This window comes from Pyxicephalus adspersus, chromosome 10, assembly GCF_032062135.1.
Source record: "Pyxicephalus adspersus chromosome 10, UCB_Pads_2.0, whole genome shotgun sequence".
NCBI classification, from domain to species: Eukaryota; Metazoa; Chordata; class Amphibia; order Anura; family Pyxicephalidae; genus Pyxicephalus; species Pyxicephalus adspersus.
Genome location: NC_092867.1, coordinates 10356918 through 10375181, shown reverse-complemented (window position 1 = coordinate 10375181; position 18264 = coordinate 10356918). Strand labels below are relative to the sequence as shown.

The window sequence follows — 18264 nt, the reverse complement described above, 5'->3', positions numbered from 1 at the left end:
GTTGAATCTATGTCATTGCACCCTCTTGATTAAAGCAGCTTCAACCTCTCTCATAGCCCTGATTCACATGGTGAACTAAAGGGGCATTGCCATCAAATAATAACCAATTAAAGCTAATTCTTTTTATGAGCCTTTTATTTTAGTTTGTGCTTTTTTTGGTTCCCCATGTATTTACCGGGTGGATTGCATGTTTTCATACATTTCAAAGTTTGTTGCATTCTTTGTGCCATTTGCATGAGATCTGTAATTACCATCTGGTTCTGGAAAGGTCGAGCAGCAAAAGGTTTAATTTACAATAACAAAAATTAACCTTTACAATTTGAAGTTCCACCTAGGCTTGAGACAGACCTGAGGTAATAAACCAAGGAACTCCAGGTACGAGCACGTTTGTTAAATTGGTACTACTACTACACAGTACTTATATAGAGCCGACATATTACGCAGCACTGTACAAAGTCCATAGTCGTGTCACTAGCTGTCATTCAAAAGGAGCTCACAATCTAATCTCCTTACCATAGTCATATGCCTTTAATACAGTCTAAGTCAATTTAAGGGGGAAGACAATTAACCTAACTGCATCTTTTTGGAACATGGGAGGAAACCAGTGTACCTGGAGGAAACCCACGAAAACATGGTAAGAACCTACAAAATCCATGCAGATAGTGTCCTGGCTAGATCTGAACCTGGCACACAGTGCTGAAAAGGCCAGTGTTAACCACTGAACCACCATGCTGCCCTATACTCCAGGGCTTAAAAAAACCCGGGTCTTCTAATCAGGAGATGTGGCTTTTATGGTTTGCATTGTGGCCCAACTCTACCTGCTACCCAGGTATCCCCATTAGGCAAAAATCTGATGGGCCCCTCTATCCAAACATGAATGAGTAGGAAAGTGTTAGCCACAATTTAATGATGAATAGTGGTTTCTGTTTACAAAATAAAGCAACCTGAGTTTTCAGGGTTCCTACAGTGGCCAAAATAAAAAGTTCCAATAAAAGTCTGCACACATTTATTTATCCTCCTGTGATCTATTCAGTAATCCAAGGAATGGCTGGTGGACATGGTGCATTTGTCCAATGGGTCAGCATTAATAACAATAATATTAAGATATGTTGTGCTGGTGGATCAGAGCAGAGTAATGTCACTATTCAGACATTGTAGTGAGACCTAGGGTCGGGGACACATGGTGGGCATTATTAAACGCTACCTTTTTAGACTTTCAGTCACATCGGTTGGCAAAAGGAAGTTTCCAATTTTGTGGCTCTGAAATGTCAGGTGAATACCCCAAATCACAATGGAAGCCAATGCTTATACATGTGAAAAGGTGTTTCACAACATGTCCTCTCAAAGCACCTGCCTTTCACTAATCACCAAAACACCAAAGTACAATCTGCATGGAACACATTTTTAACCCAAACAAAACTGTACCTACTATGGAAGGGCTTATTTGTTGAGTTTCCCTCCCAGGCCAAGGGAGAACAATCTGCCCCTGCAATTCATATTGCCTGGTACAAGAGTATACCATGTGCAAAATTTTTAGGGGGCTGGGGGGGGGGGTTATTTGCATTACCTAGCAAACTCTACTAATCATTGTAAAAGAGCGAGAGAATGCTGTACTCTAAGTGAAAACAAATGTCCACTCGTAACTCTGAGTTCTCTCCAAAATGACAGCAGGAGATGCATGAAAAACTAAAGGTGTTTATTTTAGAGCAGCAACTTTTTTTTTTCCAGAAGGGAATTTGATTCCTAAAGTATAAAGTTCAAGATGTAGACTGTGCACCTTGCCAACCATGGAAAATGTATTATTTTTTTCTTCAGTTTGCACTGAAAGTGAACCTGTCATGTCAGATACATTAATAACTTTTTGAAATGCACAGGTTTCAGCTCTGTCATCCTTATCCTTGCTTTACTACTAAGCCTGCTAACAACTAGTTGTAGGATGTCCAGCCATCTGGTGTGGCAGCAAACTCGCGGTAGCTTAGTGGCTAACAGAGTTTAAAAGACAGTGGGACTTTAATAAATCAGCATTGGAAGTTCCAATACTTGTATTCTGTCCGGATTCTTTGAAACACTCCTGCAATGAATACATTTTATTAATCTTGTAAGAAAGTAAGTAGAAGTTTTTTGATCTAGTATTTTAACCTTAGGTTTTTTATTTTCTATGACAAGAAGATACATAGCTTTCAATATGTCATTTTGTGCTTTAAATTTCAAAGAATTGAAATGACACTGTTAAATTGTTGTTATACTGTGATATTAGGTTTCGCAAAGGCTCATTTTGTGGAAACATGGTCAAATCTGCTGTCTGGACTACTTAACATTCTCCTCCCTGGTATTCCACTAACCCGGCTCTCCTCTACAAACCAATAATGACTGCTGCAGCCAGACATCCATCCTTCCCACTTACCTGCCCACCCACCTATCTACCTGGTAAACATGGATCCCACCACCTTTCTTCTGCTGCCTCTCCTTGCAATTCTCTACACACTTCGCTCCTTTAGTAAACTAATGACTTCATCACATAAACTTCATCACATGCTCGACTTCAGGACTTTTCTAGGGCCACTTCCATCTCTAGAATGCTCTTCCTGGTCTCACTGTGTTTCCCCGAAAAAAAGACAGGGTCTTATAATAATTTTACCTCTGAAAATCGCATTAGGGCTTATTTTCAGGGAATGTCTTATTTTTTATCAGGTACAAAAAAATCTATAGAAAGATACCTCTGGGTTACCTGTGAAATGTCAAAATCACATATTTTTTATGTTATATACAAGAAGTCATGAATAAGAATTGACAAAAATGATTATTGGAAAAAAAAAAAAAAAAAAAAAAAAAAACACCGCTTCATAAGCAAACAAGTACAACATAACAAGAAAATCTGCTGACAATCACATATGACTCAGAGTAACATGCAGACACAGAACACTAACCTTTATAAACCTAAGAAAAAGCAAAAAAAAAAAATCAATTAATAAATATGCATTGCTGCTACTAAATGAAATACTAGCAACAACCCTTTGAGAAGAGAGCCCACCAACCTCTTAATAAAGTTGTAATGTCACACCAGAGTAGGTTAATAACCACCCTGCGATTTTTTGACCCCTTGCTCCAGTGCTTTTAAAATCTCCTGCTCTCCTGGCATCCCTCCACGTACCACCGCACTCTTAGGATGCAGATAGGGCTTACTTTCGAGTAGGGCTTATATTTCCCCCTTGCATGATTAGCATGATAGGGTTTATTTTCGGGGAAACAGGGTATTAGGTTTACTTCAACCTTCTTTTAAAAACACATTGAAAAGAGCCCTTAACCCCATGTTTTTTAAATCCTCCTTTTCTTCGGTCCCTCAAACCCTCACTACTCACCCACCATTCTGTATCCTTCCTCCTATTCTTTGCTACTTTCTCCTTCTTGGATTGTAAGCTCTTTTGAGCAGGGTCCTCTCCTCCTCCTATGTCAGGGTCTTTATCTGTCAATCATTTGCAACCCCTATTTAATGTACAGCACTGTGTATCATGTTGGCAAATACAGTTTATTAGTAATAATAATAATAATGTAGGTAGTAAACAGATATAGGTTGAAGTCCTTTCTTGGTGATAGTAAATGTTAAAAGTTCCTAATTATAATTAAAAAATGTGAAAGAAATGTATTCCTAATTATATGATTTCAACAAAAGGGGATTTTTTTTTTTAAAGGGAACTCTAACAGGGATTAATATTAGTGTATATATAATAATGGGATGCCATCTGCACAGAATGACAAACAGCAGCAAAATAGCAGACCATGCTCATAGGTGAATGTAACCCTAAAATGTAAGCCTTGTTACAGGAGACTGTATCCATCTGCTTTAGTGAACAGAAGGAAAACTTGTGGGATTGTCACATCCACACACACACAAATTCAGGCTTCTGAGTCCAAGCAGCAGGCGGAGGCTTGGCCACTGTAGACAAGCTGCTGGCTAATCCTTCAGGGCTCACTTAAAAGATTAGAGGTGGGTGGTGCTAAGATTCCCTGAACTGGGTAAGGAGTTTGGAAGCAGGCAAACAAGCACAGACTTTTAATTCACTTCTTGTGCAGCATATAAACTCCAGCTGTCTGTACTTGCAGCTGCAGAGGACCTGGTGAGAGTGAAAAGGAGAGTGACATAACAAGGGGAGAAAAAGTTCTCTGAGTCACACTTTAACCAGCACAAAAGAAGATAAAGATTTTACATTTTTGGGATCCAACTTTTCACAGGAGAACGTTTGGCAATAAAAGAAGTATCTCTGAGACTATTCATGAATATCATCTGAAAGTTCTTTAGCCAGCTTTGGTGCAGTCATGCAGTTCCAGTGGAATATTGTGGCTTGTGTGAACTCTTTGCTATTTGGGTTTGTTCTGTGGAGCTCTGCTGAAGAATATGATTACTATAGCTGGCAATCTGATAATTTCCAGAATGGACGTTTTTATACCAAACAGAGTCAGTGTGTGGACATTCCCCAAGACCTCAGCCTGTGCCATAACGTTGGCTACAAGAAAATGAGGCTGCCTAATTTGCTTGACCACGAGACCATGCCTGAAGTAAAGCAGCAAGCCAGCAGCTGGGTACCACTGCTAGCTAAAAGATGTCACAGAGATACACAACTTTTCCTATGCTCTCTCTTTGCACCAATTTGTTTGGAGAGACCCATTTACCCATGTCGATCACTGTGCGAAGTGGTTCGGGACAGCTGCGCACCAGTTATGGAGTCCTATGGTTTTCCTTGGCCGGAGATGCTGAACTGTAATAAGTTCCCCATCGATAATGACCTGTGCATCACTGTGCAATTTGGCAGCAAGCAAGTCACTCAGCCACCAGGTAAACGCTCACTAATCTGCGGAACATATTTGAAATTCTTGACAAATATACTTTGTAAACTTGTATATCTCGCCACAAGGTATTAATAAGAAAAGTGTCAGTCTACAATTTGTACAATTTCATTTAAAAAGCAGTGATAAAAACCTGGGCAAGGTTTATTATTAAAAGTGTAAAAGAACTGTCTAAAACATACTAATTTGGGTCATAATAGAAAAAAGGACATACCTTTGCCCCGTTGTATTGATCTATTTAATATTTAGTAGCACATGTATCCGCTCTCTCTGCTTCCAATATATATTTATTTGCACTCTGGCAGAAAGTGATTTAGAAAGATACAGGGATATCTTTGTTGAATTCCTTAACCAAAGTATACATTTAATAATGTTAAGCATGTTTCATGGAGGTGTTAAACTTTACATTATCACTTTTATTGGGGCTGCAGGAGAGCACACACTGCACTTTGAACTTGACACAAAGTTAGTGGGAAAGCATTACATATGTTTATTTAGGTTAACCATATACTGTGTATGAAATGTCACTATATCAAGCGCCATATCAGAAAACATAACGAGTTTCACATAAGTACCTTGGCTACAGACTGGCAGATCTTTGCAGCCATTACGTTGGTCCAGGCTTGTAATAACTGCTGAACTTCTGAGCCGGGACCTAAAGTTTTTTCTGATAAAAAAAAATGTTAGCAGCATTACAACTGCTATAGGATACTTGCACTGCATATAACTACTTGGTTATCAACAGCAATGGGAAAGCTCAATTATAAAATGAGCCCAATAATAAAGCATTTATTCAGAAGATAGAGGCCTTCATTTAATTAGCCAACTTGCAGCAGCCAATAGCAGTTTAAATCCAGTTGTCAGTTCCTAATCTGCAATTTGCACTTTAACAGTTCATGGAATTGAAGACACATAAACAATACTCCGTTATTAAGTTTTATTGCCAGCACAGCTTTGCTTTAAAACGTCTAAGCCTAAATAAAAGTTTTTATAACTCGAGAAGTAGAAGATGTACTCTGAATTCCGTAATGTAATAAGGTGCCAAATGAATAACTCAGTCCAAGGGTCTTTAATGGAAATATGAAAACGCATTCTGCATTGTTTTGTATTTCAAATCCTTAAAGTGTAATGAGCCTTCTTGCATACAATTCTAACATACTAATCACTAAAAAATAAAAAAAAATGCCTGCATTCCAGACCTGACATTATTCTTTGAATAGATAAGAATGTAGACAGCTCCCAGGAGACTTGTGTGAACGGAATATATTAAGAATTTTACAGAACTTCAACAAAGTAAGGGAAAAAAATTGAAATATGAACTTTGTTTGTATCACACTCTTGGCTCCCCAGAAAACTAGGAATGCTTCAAAGAACCTAGTAAGGATTAAAATTGAAACATAAACACAACTAAGCACTGAAGTACCAGATTTGCCCCATTATTTCGTGGTTATATGAAATATTGTTTTATTTCTTACTTGGGGTTGAATTCAGAAACAAGAAAGAACATTCTTTATTTTTAAGTGGACAGACACAAAAGCTGGAAAAAATTATATAAATAAACTTCAGTACAACAAAGTAATGCAAAACACAAAACAGCTTAAAAAGAGTTAAGACATCACAACTGTCTGACATTAAATAAAAAAACATTACACATTCACGTCAGATATATGAAAGAGTTTATAGTCAAATGGGCTCTGTAGAATAAAAGGATTTGAAGTGCTTCTTGCTATGCAAGTTTGAGGATGACAATGATATCTGAAGTGATTTTCGCACTTACTAAATAACAGTAGACTGTTACTAAAAAGCATAATGTATGTTCACATTTTGAAAAAAAAAACTATAACTGCATCAGCAATAGATAATATAGTCAAAGTACAGGCGTGTATTCTTAATGCAATGGCCACACACCTGTGTAACAATTTGCCATTACAGTGGCTGTTTCATGTAACTGTATTACTTTACCACAATGTATAATAGAAAGCAGCAATACTGAAAATACAGTTTTGTACAAATCTTCTGATGTAAATGTTTTTATTTTTGTGCAAACTGATACTGATCAGTCACTATGTACTACCAATATTTTAAACACTACAAATTGAGATTGCTATTTAATTTCATTATGATCACATTATTTTATCAGACGAGTCTGTAATAGGCTATGGGGGCAATTTAATGTACAGCATTGTGTAATATGTTGGCGCTATATAAATCCTGTTTATTAATAATAATAATATTAATAAGTGACAGGATATGTATTTTGTCTTTGTGGTCTATTGAATGCCTAGGGGTGGGCTGTAATACATAGAAAATAAAGCCAAAATTCATTCCATCCAAAACATTTAGGTATGAATGAGAGGTAACTGCATTGGTTCTTTTATTTCACAGGGATTATAGTGGTGAAATCTTCTCATAATGGCCCATTCAGAATTGTGTGTTGTGGTAATGCACAGTTAAAACATTATTCTACAAAATCGCAACCCAACACGCATTACGTTCATTTTTAGCAAACTACAAGCAAATGTAATGTTAAAAAAAGAATTGAGAGCTATCTTTTCAGGTGTTACAGAACACTAGCAATCTCCATGAGCTTCTTCAGCGCACCTTAGTTTACACAAATGCATTATGTTGTTGTAATGCAGTGTTCTGGGGGGAACACTGCATTACAACAACATAATGCATTTGTGTAAACTAAGGTGCACTGAAGAAGCTCATGGAGATTGCTAGTGTTCTGTAACACCTGAAAAGATAGCTCCAGCTAGATTTAGCTGGGTGCACCACCCTGCACTTTTCAGTAACCACCCGCCTGATTTTTGGGGAAGAGTTGGGTGACAATACAGGGGCTGTCACCCCAACTACAATTTCTTCCCACCAAGCTTAAAAAAATATCTGGGTTGAACAATGTAATGTGAGGTAAAAATACAGTTTACGTTCACAGCTTTGTATCCATTCAGCTTCTGAATAATTCATAATCTAAAGTCAAATTAAAAAAAAATTGTACACATAGCCCATAGGTAAAAATGAGCCCTTTAAAAATTGTTGTAGGTAGGAAACCCTATTTTAGGTAATCAGGATCTGTGTGCTGATGAGTATAACATCTTGCTGGTATCCATTCATATCAAAATATCAGTTCTGGGCCCACTGACCCCATGGTGTGTAGTTGGTTGTGTTTGGTTGGTATAAAGTCTTATTACATGGGTGTTTGCTGGAAAGCAGAGGTTCTTTATGTTGCTATATTAAATTGCATGAGAACAGCTGAGGCCATATTGGATGCCAAACAAACCGGCCAATGTGCAGTTTTGGAGATTTTAGTGACTTTTAGCCACGTGGCTGTTAATTAAAGATTTGCACTGTGGCTGAAGGCATGTGCAAATCTGGTTACCCGCAGTTTGATGTCTGCCAGCAACATAGTTTCACACTGCGGGTCTGAAAGAGCCCTTTGGGAACAATCTTATGGTACAGTAAACTGTTTTTACAACACACACACACACATCATAGTTTGTACTCCAAAATATTAAAGAGAATAATTTTACTACATATAACTTCACTAAGCTTCCTGCTTCATTTATCACATAGTGTGTCTATATCAACATGTCTTCAAGTAATATAAAGAGACTATGTGTATCACCTCATAATGTATACATTGTTCAGCAAATTAAACTGTGAAGACAAAAAGACATACATCAGGAGATTATAGAGCAATCTCAGCAACTTTGAAACTATCCACCTTACCCTTCAGCAGAAATTGCTTGAAAGCTACAGAAGCAGCACATATGCGCAAGATCATTAGGGCCCATTTATACCTCTGACTTTAAAGAAGTTTTATATTGAAATGGATAGAAATATGCAATAACATACACATCAGTAATTGTTTACACATGTGCATTAAAACACAAGCAGAGTTTATATGTGTACTGGTTTTGCCTAAAAAGGTATAGGTGTGAATGAGTCCTGGAAGCTAAATTTTGGGCACAAAACAAATCATTGAAATGTATTCCTCAATAGCCACAAAGGGTACTAACTCTTTTTGTGACCATCAAATGCCTTTACAAGCCCATTTGTTACTTAAAAGTATCAGTGACATTATCATTGTGGTTTCTGCACAGAAAATGAAACTGTAAAGAGACCCTGCAGCTGCCTGCAGAAAAATACAGGTGGGCGTACACAAGACCAGTTACCCTGTACAATAACAAACAAGCGCTGCCTGGTCTTTATTACAGAAAATTAAAGCACAAAAAAAAAACAAAAAAAAGTTTCACACTGGATCACTTCACAGGTTTCTGTTTGCCAATCTCAGTTGAGTAAATCACTCCAAAGAGAGAATTCCCTTTATTGACAGTTTTCACAGCAACATATGTCCCTATTGAAGGGGTTTCGCTCACCTGAACTAGATTTGAACCTGCTGACCTGTCTTTTTAACTTCCAATTACCCTTGGACATCCATGCTTTCATTAAACTGACCCTGTCACAATTGTTTGCTTGTTATGGAGTCATCCATGGACTCAGATGCCCTTAATGTTCTGTGAAAGTTGGTGGAACTGAATAGGCAGGAAGTGTCTAGAACCAAGTCACCTAAAAATAGCAGCTTGGGTTGTGTCTGATATAGGAAAGCAAATTGCAAAAATGATGGTGGTGGTGTATGAAGCATGGGGACGTCTGCCAAAAGGTCACCATGTTGTGCAAATTCTTGGCAGAAATATCCTCAAGTTAATTACATTAGTTTAGTCAATACAATATAGCTTGGGTAATGTGTTCTCCAATAATCTGTTCATGCCATCTGTACTAGAGTAAAACTAAATAAAGATGAATTAACAGCTATTGATGACACATGTGGAAAAGTTCTCTGCTTCGCGAAATACAGCCTCATTAATTTTAACAAAAACAAACACTTAGGTGAAAATGTACTGTCCAGGCTAACCTAGGGTATAGGTGAATAAGGTGAAGGCATAACACAAAGGCAATGCGATGTATATCTGTAATGGTTTCCTCTAGTGATGATTAGGCATGTTTTTATCTTAAAAACTTCACACACAAAGTTTTTGCTTAAATTTTGCAATTTTTAAAGTATGACAATACCATGTACATAAGCCATTCATAACAGAACAAAAGTTCAAATGCTAAAATCATTACAGAACATAAAGCAAGAAGCTGTATGTATAAAAGGTGAGGAAAGAGGAGGTGGCTAAAAACTTGTAAGTAGATTATATTTATCTATGATGGATGATTAGGAGATGAACAATCAGAACCTGTTGTAATCAGACCACGACAGTCAAGGTAAAGGCAGCATTTCCACCTCAAGTGATGCGCTGTTCATGCTTAAATATTTCATTGTTGGTGATTTAGTGGTTTTGAGGGACTACTAGTATGACCTGGTAATTATTCCTCAGCCTGCTGGGTTAGATTTTTCAATACCTTTTTATAAATATTTAAAGTGCATCTAAACATAGGCACCAAAAATGTAATATAATGCAGCTTAGCAGTACATTTTCCAGTTTCTACCCAGTAGTCTTACAAATAAATACTTGCTATCCTATGGCCCATCGCCCACTGTATATATTGGGCCATGATTCTCATCCAAACTGGACTTCAAGTTCGTTAATAAGTTTATTATGCCTATATGTTGCTGTCCTTGGTTACCCTTTTCCCCATAATAAGCTATGCAAATAAAATTACTAAATATGAATTAAATAAACAATGGACATCATTTGTGAGTCAGTACAAAGCAGGCAGCTCATGGCTGATAAAGTGGTATACATAGCTTACTGAAAACTGTGATGCTGAGCCTTTTGTGATTGAAATGAAAAGAAGGGGTGGCCAGGTACAGTTAAAACTGAGACAGAAATGAGGAAATAGGATGGGCTACAACTTGCCACAGCTTCCTTTGCATACTGTGAGAGCCTATGTGCAGTGAAATCAGAGTAAGTAATTTTAGTACAGAAGAGAAGCCTATCCAACTGTGCAAGACTACAGGGAAGGTCCGAATTCAGCTTTAAATTGGCAGTGGGAAAATTAGTGAATTAAAGAAAAAAAAGATAAGAGTTTGGGAATTCAGTTCAGCTCACAGGAAGTAACTCCACAGTATAAACTCAGCAGAGTTACCATTCTAGAAGGAAAGGGAGGAAATGATTGAAATGTTTACAATTCATACATACATAGATCAAAAAAAAGGCGGCACAACCACAAACTAGCAAGAAGAAAGTTCATAACCAACTTTAGAAGGAATTATTTTACTCAAAGACTAGCTGACACTCAAACTTCTTGCAGAGATACAATCATTTATCTGTTTTCAAACATGTAAAAAACAAAAAAAAACATATAAACAAAATAAAAAATAACAAACTTAATGGACCACCTGACTTTTTTGCCATAGATCTTTAATGTTTCATTTAATTACCTATCCCAAGATCACTGCAACTCCTACATGATCAACAGGTATTTAAGTTATGTGCTGAAAAAGTTTGTTGCCTGAAATCTAACTGCAAGAGGATTTGGCAAAATAATTTGTTGGCTTTGCAGGTTTGTGCATCCAGCTTCATGATAACTCATCCACAGTCTGTTGATCGGACAGCAGAGTACAACAGCACACTGATTAAGTTAATTCACTGTAGGTTTTATGCTCATCACCTGTCAGCATATGTGCATGTTGTAAGACCTGATTGCCTCAAAGTGCTGCCCTTCTCTACCAATTCAATTTATGCTGTACAGGGAATTAGAAGAGGCAGAGCTTAAAAATGTAGGTACGATAACTGTAATTTAATTGGAGGACGTGTTTATGGGAAAAGAAAGCAGACAGAAAGAGAAAAGAGCTGGTCATTTTCAGCACTGGTTTTCTTTTCACTGCCCAGTCATAGGCTGAATGGAGGGACAAGACCTGTAACCTGAGTGTTACTGACTGCAGCCAAAAAAGCTCTATTCTGGTCTGCTGCCCTAATTGACGGGGCTGTACTGTTAAAAAATGGGTGAGCAGATATATATGCAGTTTTATCAACCAAAAGATATGTAATAGATGTGTTTAGCAGTTTGCCTTGCATTGAGCTTTAATTCTTTTTAGTACATACCTACATTAATTTACATATCATTAATATATGCCTAATCTGTGCAACTTTAAAGTAAAATGAGTAAAGTTATACAATTATTTCCAAACTACAGCAAACATTCCTGCTGAACCACAAAACTCTAAAGTGCTAATGTCTTCAAAAATGTTCATTTTATTGGCAAAAGTGCAGAGATGTTATGTGAATTGTACATTAGCTAGTATTGGTCAACAGACAACACAGTGAGGACAGGAAATTAAGGGTATCCACAAGAGAGTATTTATAATAACTATGTGAGAGACAAGCTGATATTTTTTGAGAGCAAAAAAAAAAACTTGGAAATACCAATGATGAACAAAGTGACACAACTACAAGAAGTGCAAACATCCCAGCGTTGCTATTATGTCCTGTGTATAAAGACATTTAAAAGCTAGACACACATTTATCAAACAGTCAGGGTATTATAGTGAATTTTCAACTATGTTGATATAAATTCAGTTGAAATATTTACAGTGGAAGAATTATTTCCTCTCTCTGTTCTGGGGAAATAGATGTTTGCCCTGCAAGTGCTTTTACTAAACTAAAAGAGTAAGTAGGAGGATCTGCCTTTATCACACACACCCTTTCTGTTCCAAAATGTACTAATGCAAGGATACCAATGATGAAAACTACCAACCATGGCTATTTAGTTTTTTCCACTTCCACAGATTTATTACCACCCCGTTCAATGTCATTTAAAACTGGCTCATTACCACATTAAAGCATAACTAATCCCCGTTTTATCAAAGGGTGCCGCCTTCTTCCTTCTTTGTTTCCCAAAGATGATCTTTGGCCATCCTGATTGGCCACGCTGTGATCATGTGCCTGCATGGGAGTTCATGGATTCCTAGCACATGCAAGGGAAGCCGGGAAGTTCATGAAAATTTGACAGCTGGCCAGCAATTAAGAGCAGTTATTGCAGAAGGGACATTGCTCGTCTCTTTCAATAACTATCTGCCTGAATGGCCTATCCTAAAAGTGGGCCTTTGGTTCAACTTTAGTTTTTAGTTCTCTGAATAGCATTAAAAGAAAAAAAAAATATGCAAATGATTCCCAACTTGAACCTCCGTTTCATGACAGGAAGTGAGAAAACATCTTTAATAGGGACACAGACATTATAAACCTGACCACGATTGCTTCAGCAAAATGCCTGCTGTCAGTCTTCTGGCACTACAATGCTAAACAAATAAGCCAGCGGATCTGCTTAATAGAGCATTATATTATTGTGAGGTTTAACTTTTTTCTTTGCAGTGTTGCTGGTTATTTTGCCCTGGGCACATAAGCACATAAAAAATTTCCTGTGGAGTTTGGTAGAATCCAGTCTTTGCCATATTCAACACATAAATATTTTCATTCCTTCCCGGTGGAAGACGATACATTTCTCCTATTTGTATTCATGGTCCTATAACATCCGACGCCTGGGACTGCTGCTGAAATGTTAAGGTTGTGGCCACAGGTCCCTGGTGTTAATAGGAATCCGACAAGACTTGGATATTTACACTATTATCGCAAATGTGTCTGAATCATGCATTTTTAACATCCAGGGAGACCCTCGCTGGATGCTTAAGATATACGCCGATAGAGTAAAACAAGGAATATATCATGAAATGTCTGCTGTGTTTATCCACCCTAACAGCATGGGACATTCCCTACAGTACAGAGGCGGAAGCCACATGCTAAATCCATCTATCAAATGTTGTAATGAAAAGATAATGTATCCCGTGTTTTAGACATCTTATTTCCAAGCTTTATGTGTCCCCCTACTATGAATCCTAATGGTGTTGGGTTTCAATAGCACATCAATTACAGAACTATGGATTGCATGAATAGGCTTATCCTTATCAGTTATTAGACTTCCGTCTTTACATTTTACACATTTAAAATTTATCTAAAGCCAAAACTAAAAATGTAATAAAGTTACTGGATGCAGGGATTACATAATTATTTTTTTTTTGTCCAAGCCTTTTTTCCCCCTCTATTTTTACTGGTCAGTTACAAACTTCCTTTCCTAGGGTGGCAATGCTTACCCACACTGTATCAGAATAGAAACAGGATGGGACTACAGAATCCAACCTCTTGCCTTTTCTTAGTAACAGAGGGGCATGGTCCTATAATCCCCTGAAAACAATGTAACTGATAATGAGAAATTATCAGTTCACAAGTTTTTGGCAGCTCAAAAGATATTTTTATTATTTTACTTGTACCACAAAATGTTTTTAAGAACAAAAGGGACCAAATAGGGTTCATTGGCAGGATTCAGCTACACTTTAAAGTAAACCTGTATCTTGCAAACAGGATTTTATTATTTTTAGACCTTTACATTAAAGACTAAATCCAGTTTTTCTTGGGCAAAAAGATGATATTTTATATTGTATACTGGTATCACTTTATCTTCATTTAGCGATATAAAAAAACCTGTTCATAGGGAAAAACAATGGTTGTCCTCAGTTATCTCTCTTTTTGCAAATGGTAATTGCCTAGCTGTCACTGACCCACCGTGAAGATAAATATCCACGTGCTTTGGGTGCATGTGCTCTGGTGCTTTGGTATATATACATACATATACTTACAAGACTAGAAGATCCAGCAACATCCTCTTCAATTCTGCAGTTCTCCTACTGCCATTCAGGGGGAGCAGTGTAAGTCAGGGGGGGGCAGTGTAAGTGATGGGGAGCAGTGTCTCTCTCTTCCTGGTTCATGCACCCTTCAGAGCAGATGGAGATCTGTGCAATTCCATTTATTTACATGTTCATATGCCAGGTATAAAATATTACAGGATTTTATTGTTAGAGTAAATTAATGCTTTCTGGGCTATACAAGGTAGGTATCTCAGGAGACAACAAAAAGCAATGAATACGCTAATTATTCTCTATAAAATATAAAATGAAAACATTTAATGCCAACCAACATCCGGAGCAGTCATTAATACCATTCCAGTATGTACTTTTATTAACATTACCAAGTCCTAATAAAGGGAGACCCCTTAAACCCCCCTTGGATTTTTATGACATAAAAGTCAAAGTAAAACCTAATCTGTATTTTACACTTTTCTGCATTTGCCACTTTAAATCTTGCACAGCCAGCCCATACATGTGTAAAAAGGTGAAATTCACTTACCATTGCAGGGAGCGCTGTCTCTGTGGAGAAACTTTCCCTCCACATTACTTAAGACTTGCTTTTCTAAGAGATCCAGCACCCCACTCCTTTCTTCTTCCTGAACAACACAAACCTAAGCTACAGCAAACATATTTGAATTTAGTGAACACCGATGATTGCATGATCAATTTGCAATGTGTATGTATTTTGCAATACTGGTATTTTCTGTAAGGTTTACAGGCCTCACCTTTTAATAGATGTTAGACAGCTGCTTTCCTTGCTGTTGATTTGAATTCTTCTCTAAATATGTCATAGTATTACTGATAATGAACTGACTCCTACAGGTCCTGTGAGTCACTCTACTTCCCAAACTTTCACCAGTGAAAACAATTACATTATCTTTTAATCACTGCCAATCCATGGTGAGCTGAAATGCATTAATTTGACACAGAAATCAATTCCTATCTATAATTACTTTTTTTACAGACTAATTGTCACCATCATCCTCTTAAGAAGGAGAAAGAAATGGTTTAAAACACATCCTACTGTGTTTTGGGTGAATCATAGGAAGTTAATTGGTGCTGTGGTCATAGAAAGAATACCACCAATGTGTTCACTTCCAAGCAACAGAATGGAAACAAAGTCTGTTCCCTTCCTTACTAAGAAAACAAAAAGGCTTTGTTGATAATGCCTTTTAATTACCAGTTTTATTCATACACAACACATGCAGAAGACTATTCTAAGTAATGGTCATTATCTGTCACTACTATAAAACAAACAAAAGTCTACTATAAAGGGTACAAAAGGAGCCAGCTTTTTAAAAGGACAGAAGCAACATTTTACTTCCCCCCTTCAGTGTAAAAATCAGCTGTGAACATTTTTAAATGGATATAAAGCTCCTGTAGGAAAGGTATCTGCTTCTTTTAATCATACTAGATTACAATGTTTAATCCACAGATGATTATTCCCTCTATTTAGATGAGTTGCATTAATGCATGTGGCTCTATGGGGAAATACATATGTTAAAGTGGATTTAAAGTCTCACTTTGAATAAATGCCGATCAGGCAGGTTTCTTTTCAGAATGGACAGGTGATGTCCCCTCTGCAAGAACTGTTCTTAACTGTTTGATCACCGCCCAGCTGTCAAAATTCACGAAGCTTGGCATGCAGATCCAGCATGCCAGAAATAAATGTTATGTCATCAGGGTCCAGCCAGAATGGCCAAATATCATTTTGAGGAAAAGAAGAAGGATGGCACAAATGGCAACACCCTGCAAGGGAATGGGAACAAGGAGTTTTGCGGGTTTAGTTGTGCTTTAATGCGGAGATCATTTAATGCCCTGGGTTCCCATTCATTCCTAATTGCACTGCACAATGCAACTTGTCAAAGCACTGCTGTTGCACATTTAAAAGCAAGGCATACACAAATTTTATTGCAATGGGCCTGGATTATTAAAGCTCTCCAAGGCTGGGGAGAATACACTTTTATTAGTGAAGCTGGGAAATCTAGCAAAACTGGAATGGATTTCTTAAAAGGCAATTGCTATTTGTTAGCAAACATTTTCAATCCTGGACCAGATGTATTCCAAGTTTGCTGGATCACCCGACTTCACTGATGAAAGTGTATTCTCCCCAACCTTGTAGCCCTTTATTGAATCAGGTGGGGCATATGGAATACTTTATGACAATCCATAGGTTACAAAAGCTCATGTCTGTCATTGCATTTTGTAACCAGTCCTTTGACCCATTAGAATTGCTGTACAACATATTAAGTGTATCTAAATGCAAGAAAAAAATAGAAACCTAAGAACATAAATTAAGTCACTACAGCTAAGGACTGGTAAATTGTGATATAATAGATGTTTTTTTAGGCTTAGACATACTGTACAGACTGCTTCTTAAATGTACAGCCAGGTTTGAACCACTGATTTCTACAGCACAAGGCCCACCCATGTGGCGTGTTTTATAAAATGTATTGCTGTACCTAAACACAATATCCACTACTATGAATGGTCTAACATAACTGCATAGATCTAACAAGTATGGCAAAGCTAAAAGAAAATTCACAATGTCTTTAAAAACAAATGCATTCTTAAGCACAGAAGTGTGAATGGACCCCGAGATGGAATGAGTAATGAAAACATTTTTGAGAGTGAACTCATTCAAAACAGATTTACAGTAAATTATTTTCACAGCTCTGCTGGTTGCCTAGATAAGTACATAGGCATTAAACAGCCATTTTTCAAGAGTTTCACACTGTGGCTAAAACTTTCAACAAGATGTGAAGTTCTCCAGAAACTTAGGAGGTGAAAGGACAGAATTATGAGTAACAAATCCAAGCCACCCCATTCTTTAAATGCTGTGCCTCACAAAGCTGGATATTTAGAGCTATATTATTATTATTATTATTATTAATAAACAGGATTTATATAGCGCCAACATATTACGCAGCGCTGTACATTAAATAGGTAGGAATCTTTATATCAATTTATTAGCTTTGTCTGCAATCACATTCTAACTTAGACTCATTTAAAAAAGAAAGAAAAAAAATATGTGTAGGCTGTAATTTTTTTTAAAATTATCTTAATTACTTAAAATGTGATATTTGGGTTTGATTTAATTACTGTACATGTTTGGTATTGGTTGGGATGTGTACCAAACAAGCAGGGAATAACATGCAATAAAATAGGCCTTTTGGTATATTTATGAATGCCTTTCAGGCACTTAGTAGGAGCCCCCAAAAGCTTAAAGGAGACCAATCACCAAAAATTGTACTTAATTCAAAAAGGTAGATGAGTAAAGGGCGCCTCCACAGTGCAAGAGCAGGAGACATAGGTAGGCGGAGGAAGATGGCACTGCCTGGTGAAAGAGGTATCCAGGACAGGAACAAATCGAGGCTACCTGTGGAAGGATCAGGGGTTTTGTGGAAACATTGTTTTTTTTAACAACCAGACTGCTGCGGCATCTTACAAATCAATCCTTTTATATGGTACAACCTAAGGGCACACACTGCCCTGAGCACACTTTTAATTTCTTTTGGTGTTGTACCAGTAAAAAAACATAGCACTTGGTAAATATGGCAAGAGAAAATGTATTACCTCCTTGGCTTTTCTGCAATCTGATCAGTAGACACAGAACATAAGTGTGTCAGTGAAGCGTGTATTCCATCACTGAACAGCAGGTCCACAATTTAAAGGGGAATGGAAAGTATTATTACTCACATCATGTGATGTGATATTGGGGCCAAACATTAGCT

General features: G+C 37.3%; 1 protein-coding gene across 1 annotated transcript in view; it reads left to right on the top strand.

Moving 5' to 3' along the window:
* Positions 1-3986: 3986 nt before the first annotated feature.
* The window catches only part of SFRP5 (secreted frizzled related protein 5), a 43529-nt gene continuing 29251 nt past the window's right edge, over positions 3987-18264 (top strand). The window contains exon 1 of the mRNA XM_072424093.1: positions 3987-4831. Within this exon, the coding sequence (XP_072280194.1) occupies positions 4315-4831 (517 nt within the window). The 5' untranslated portion in view covers positions 3987-4314. The remainder of the gene's footprint in view (positions 4832-18264) is intronic.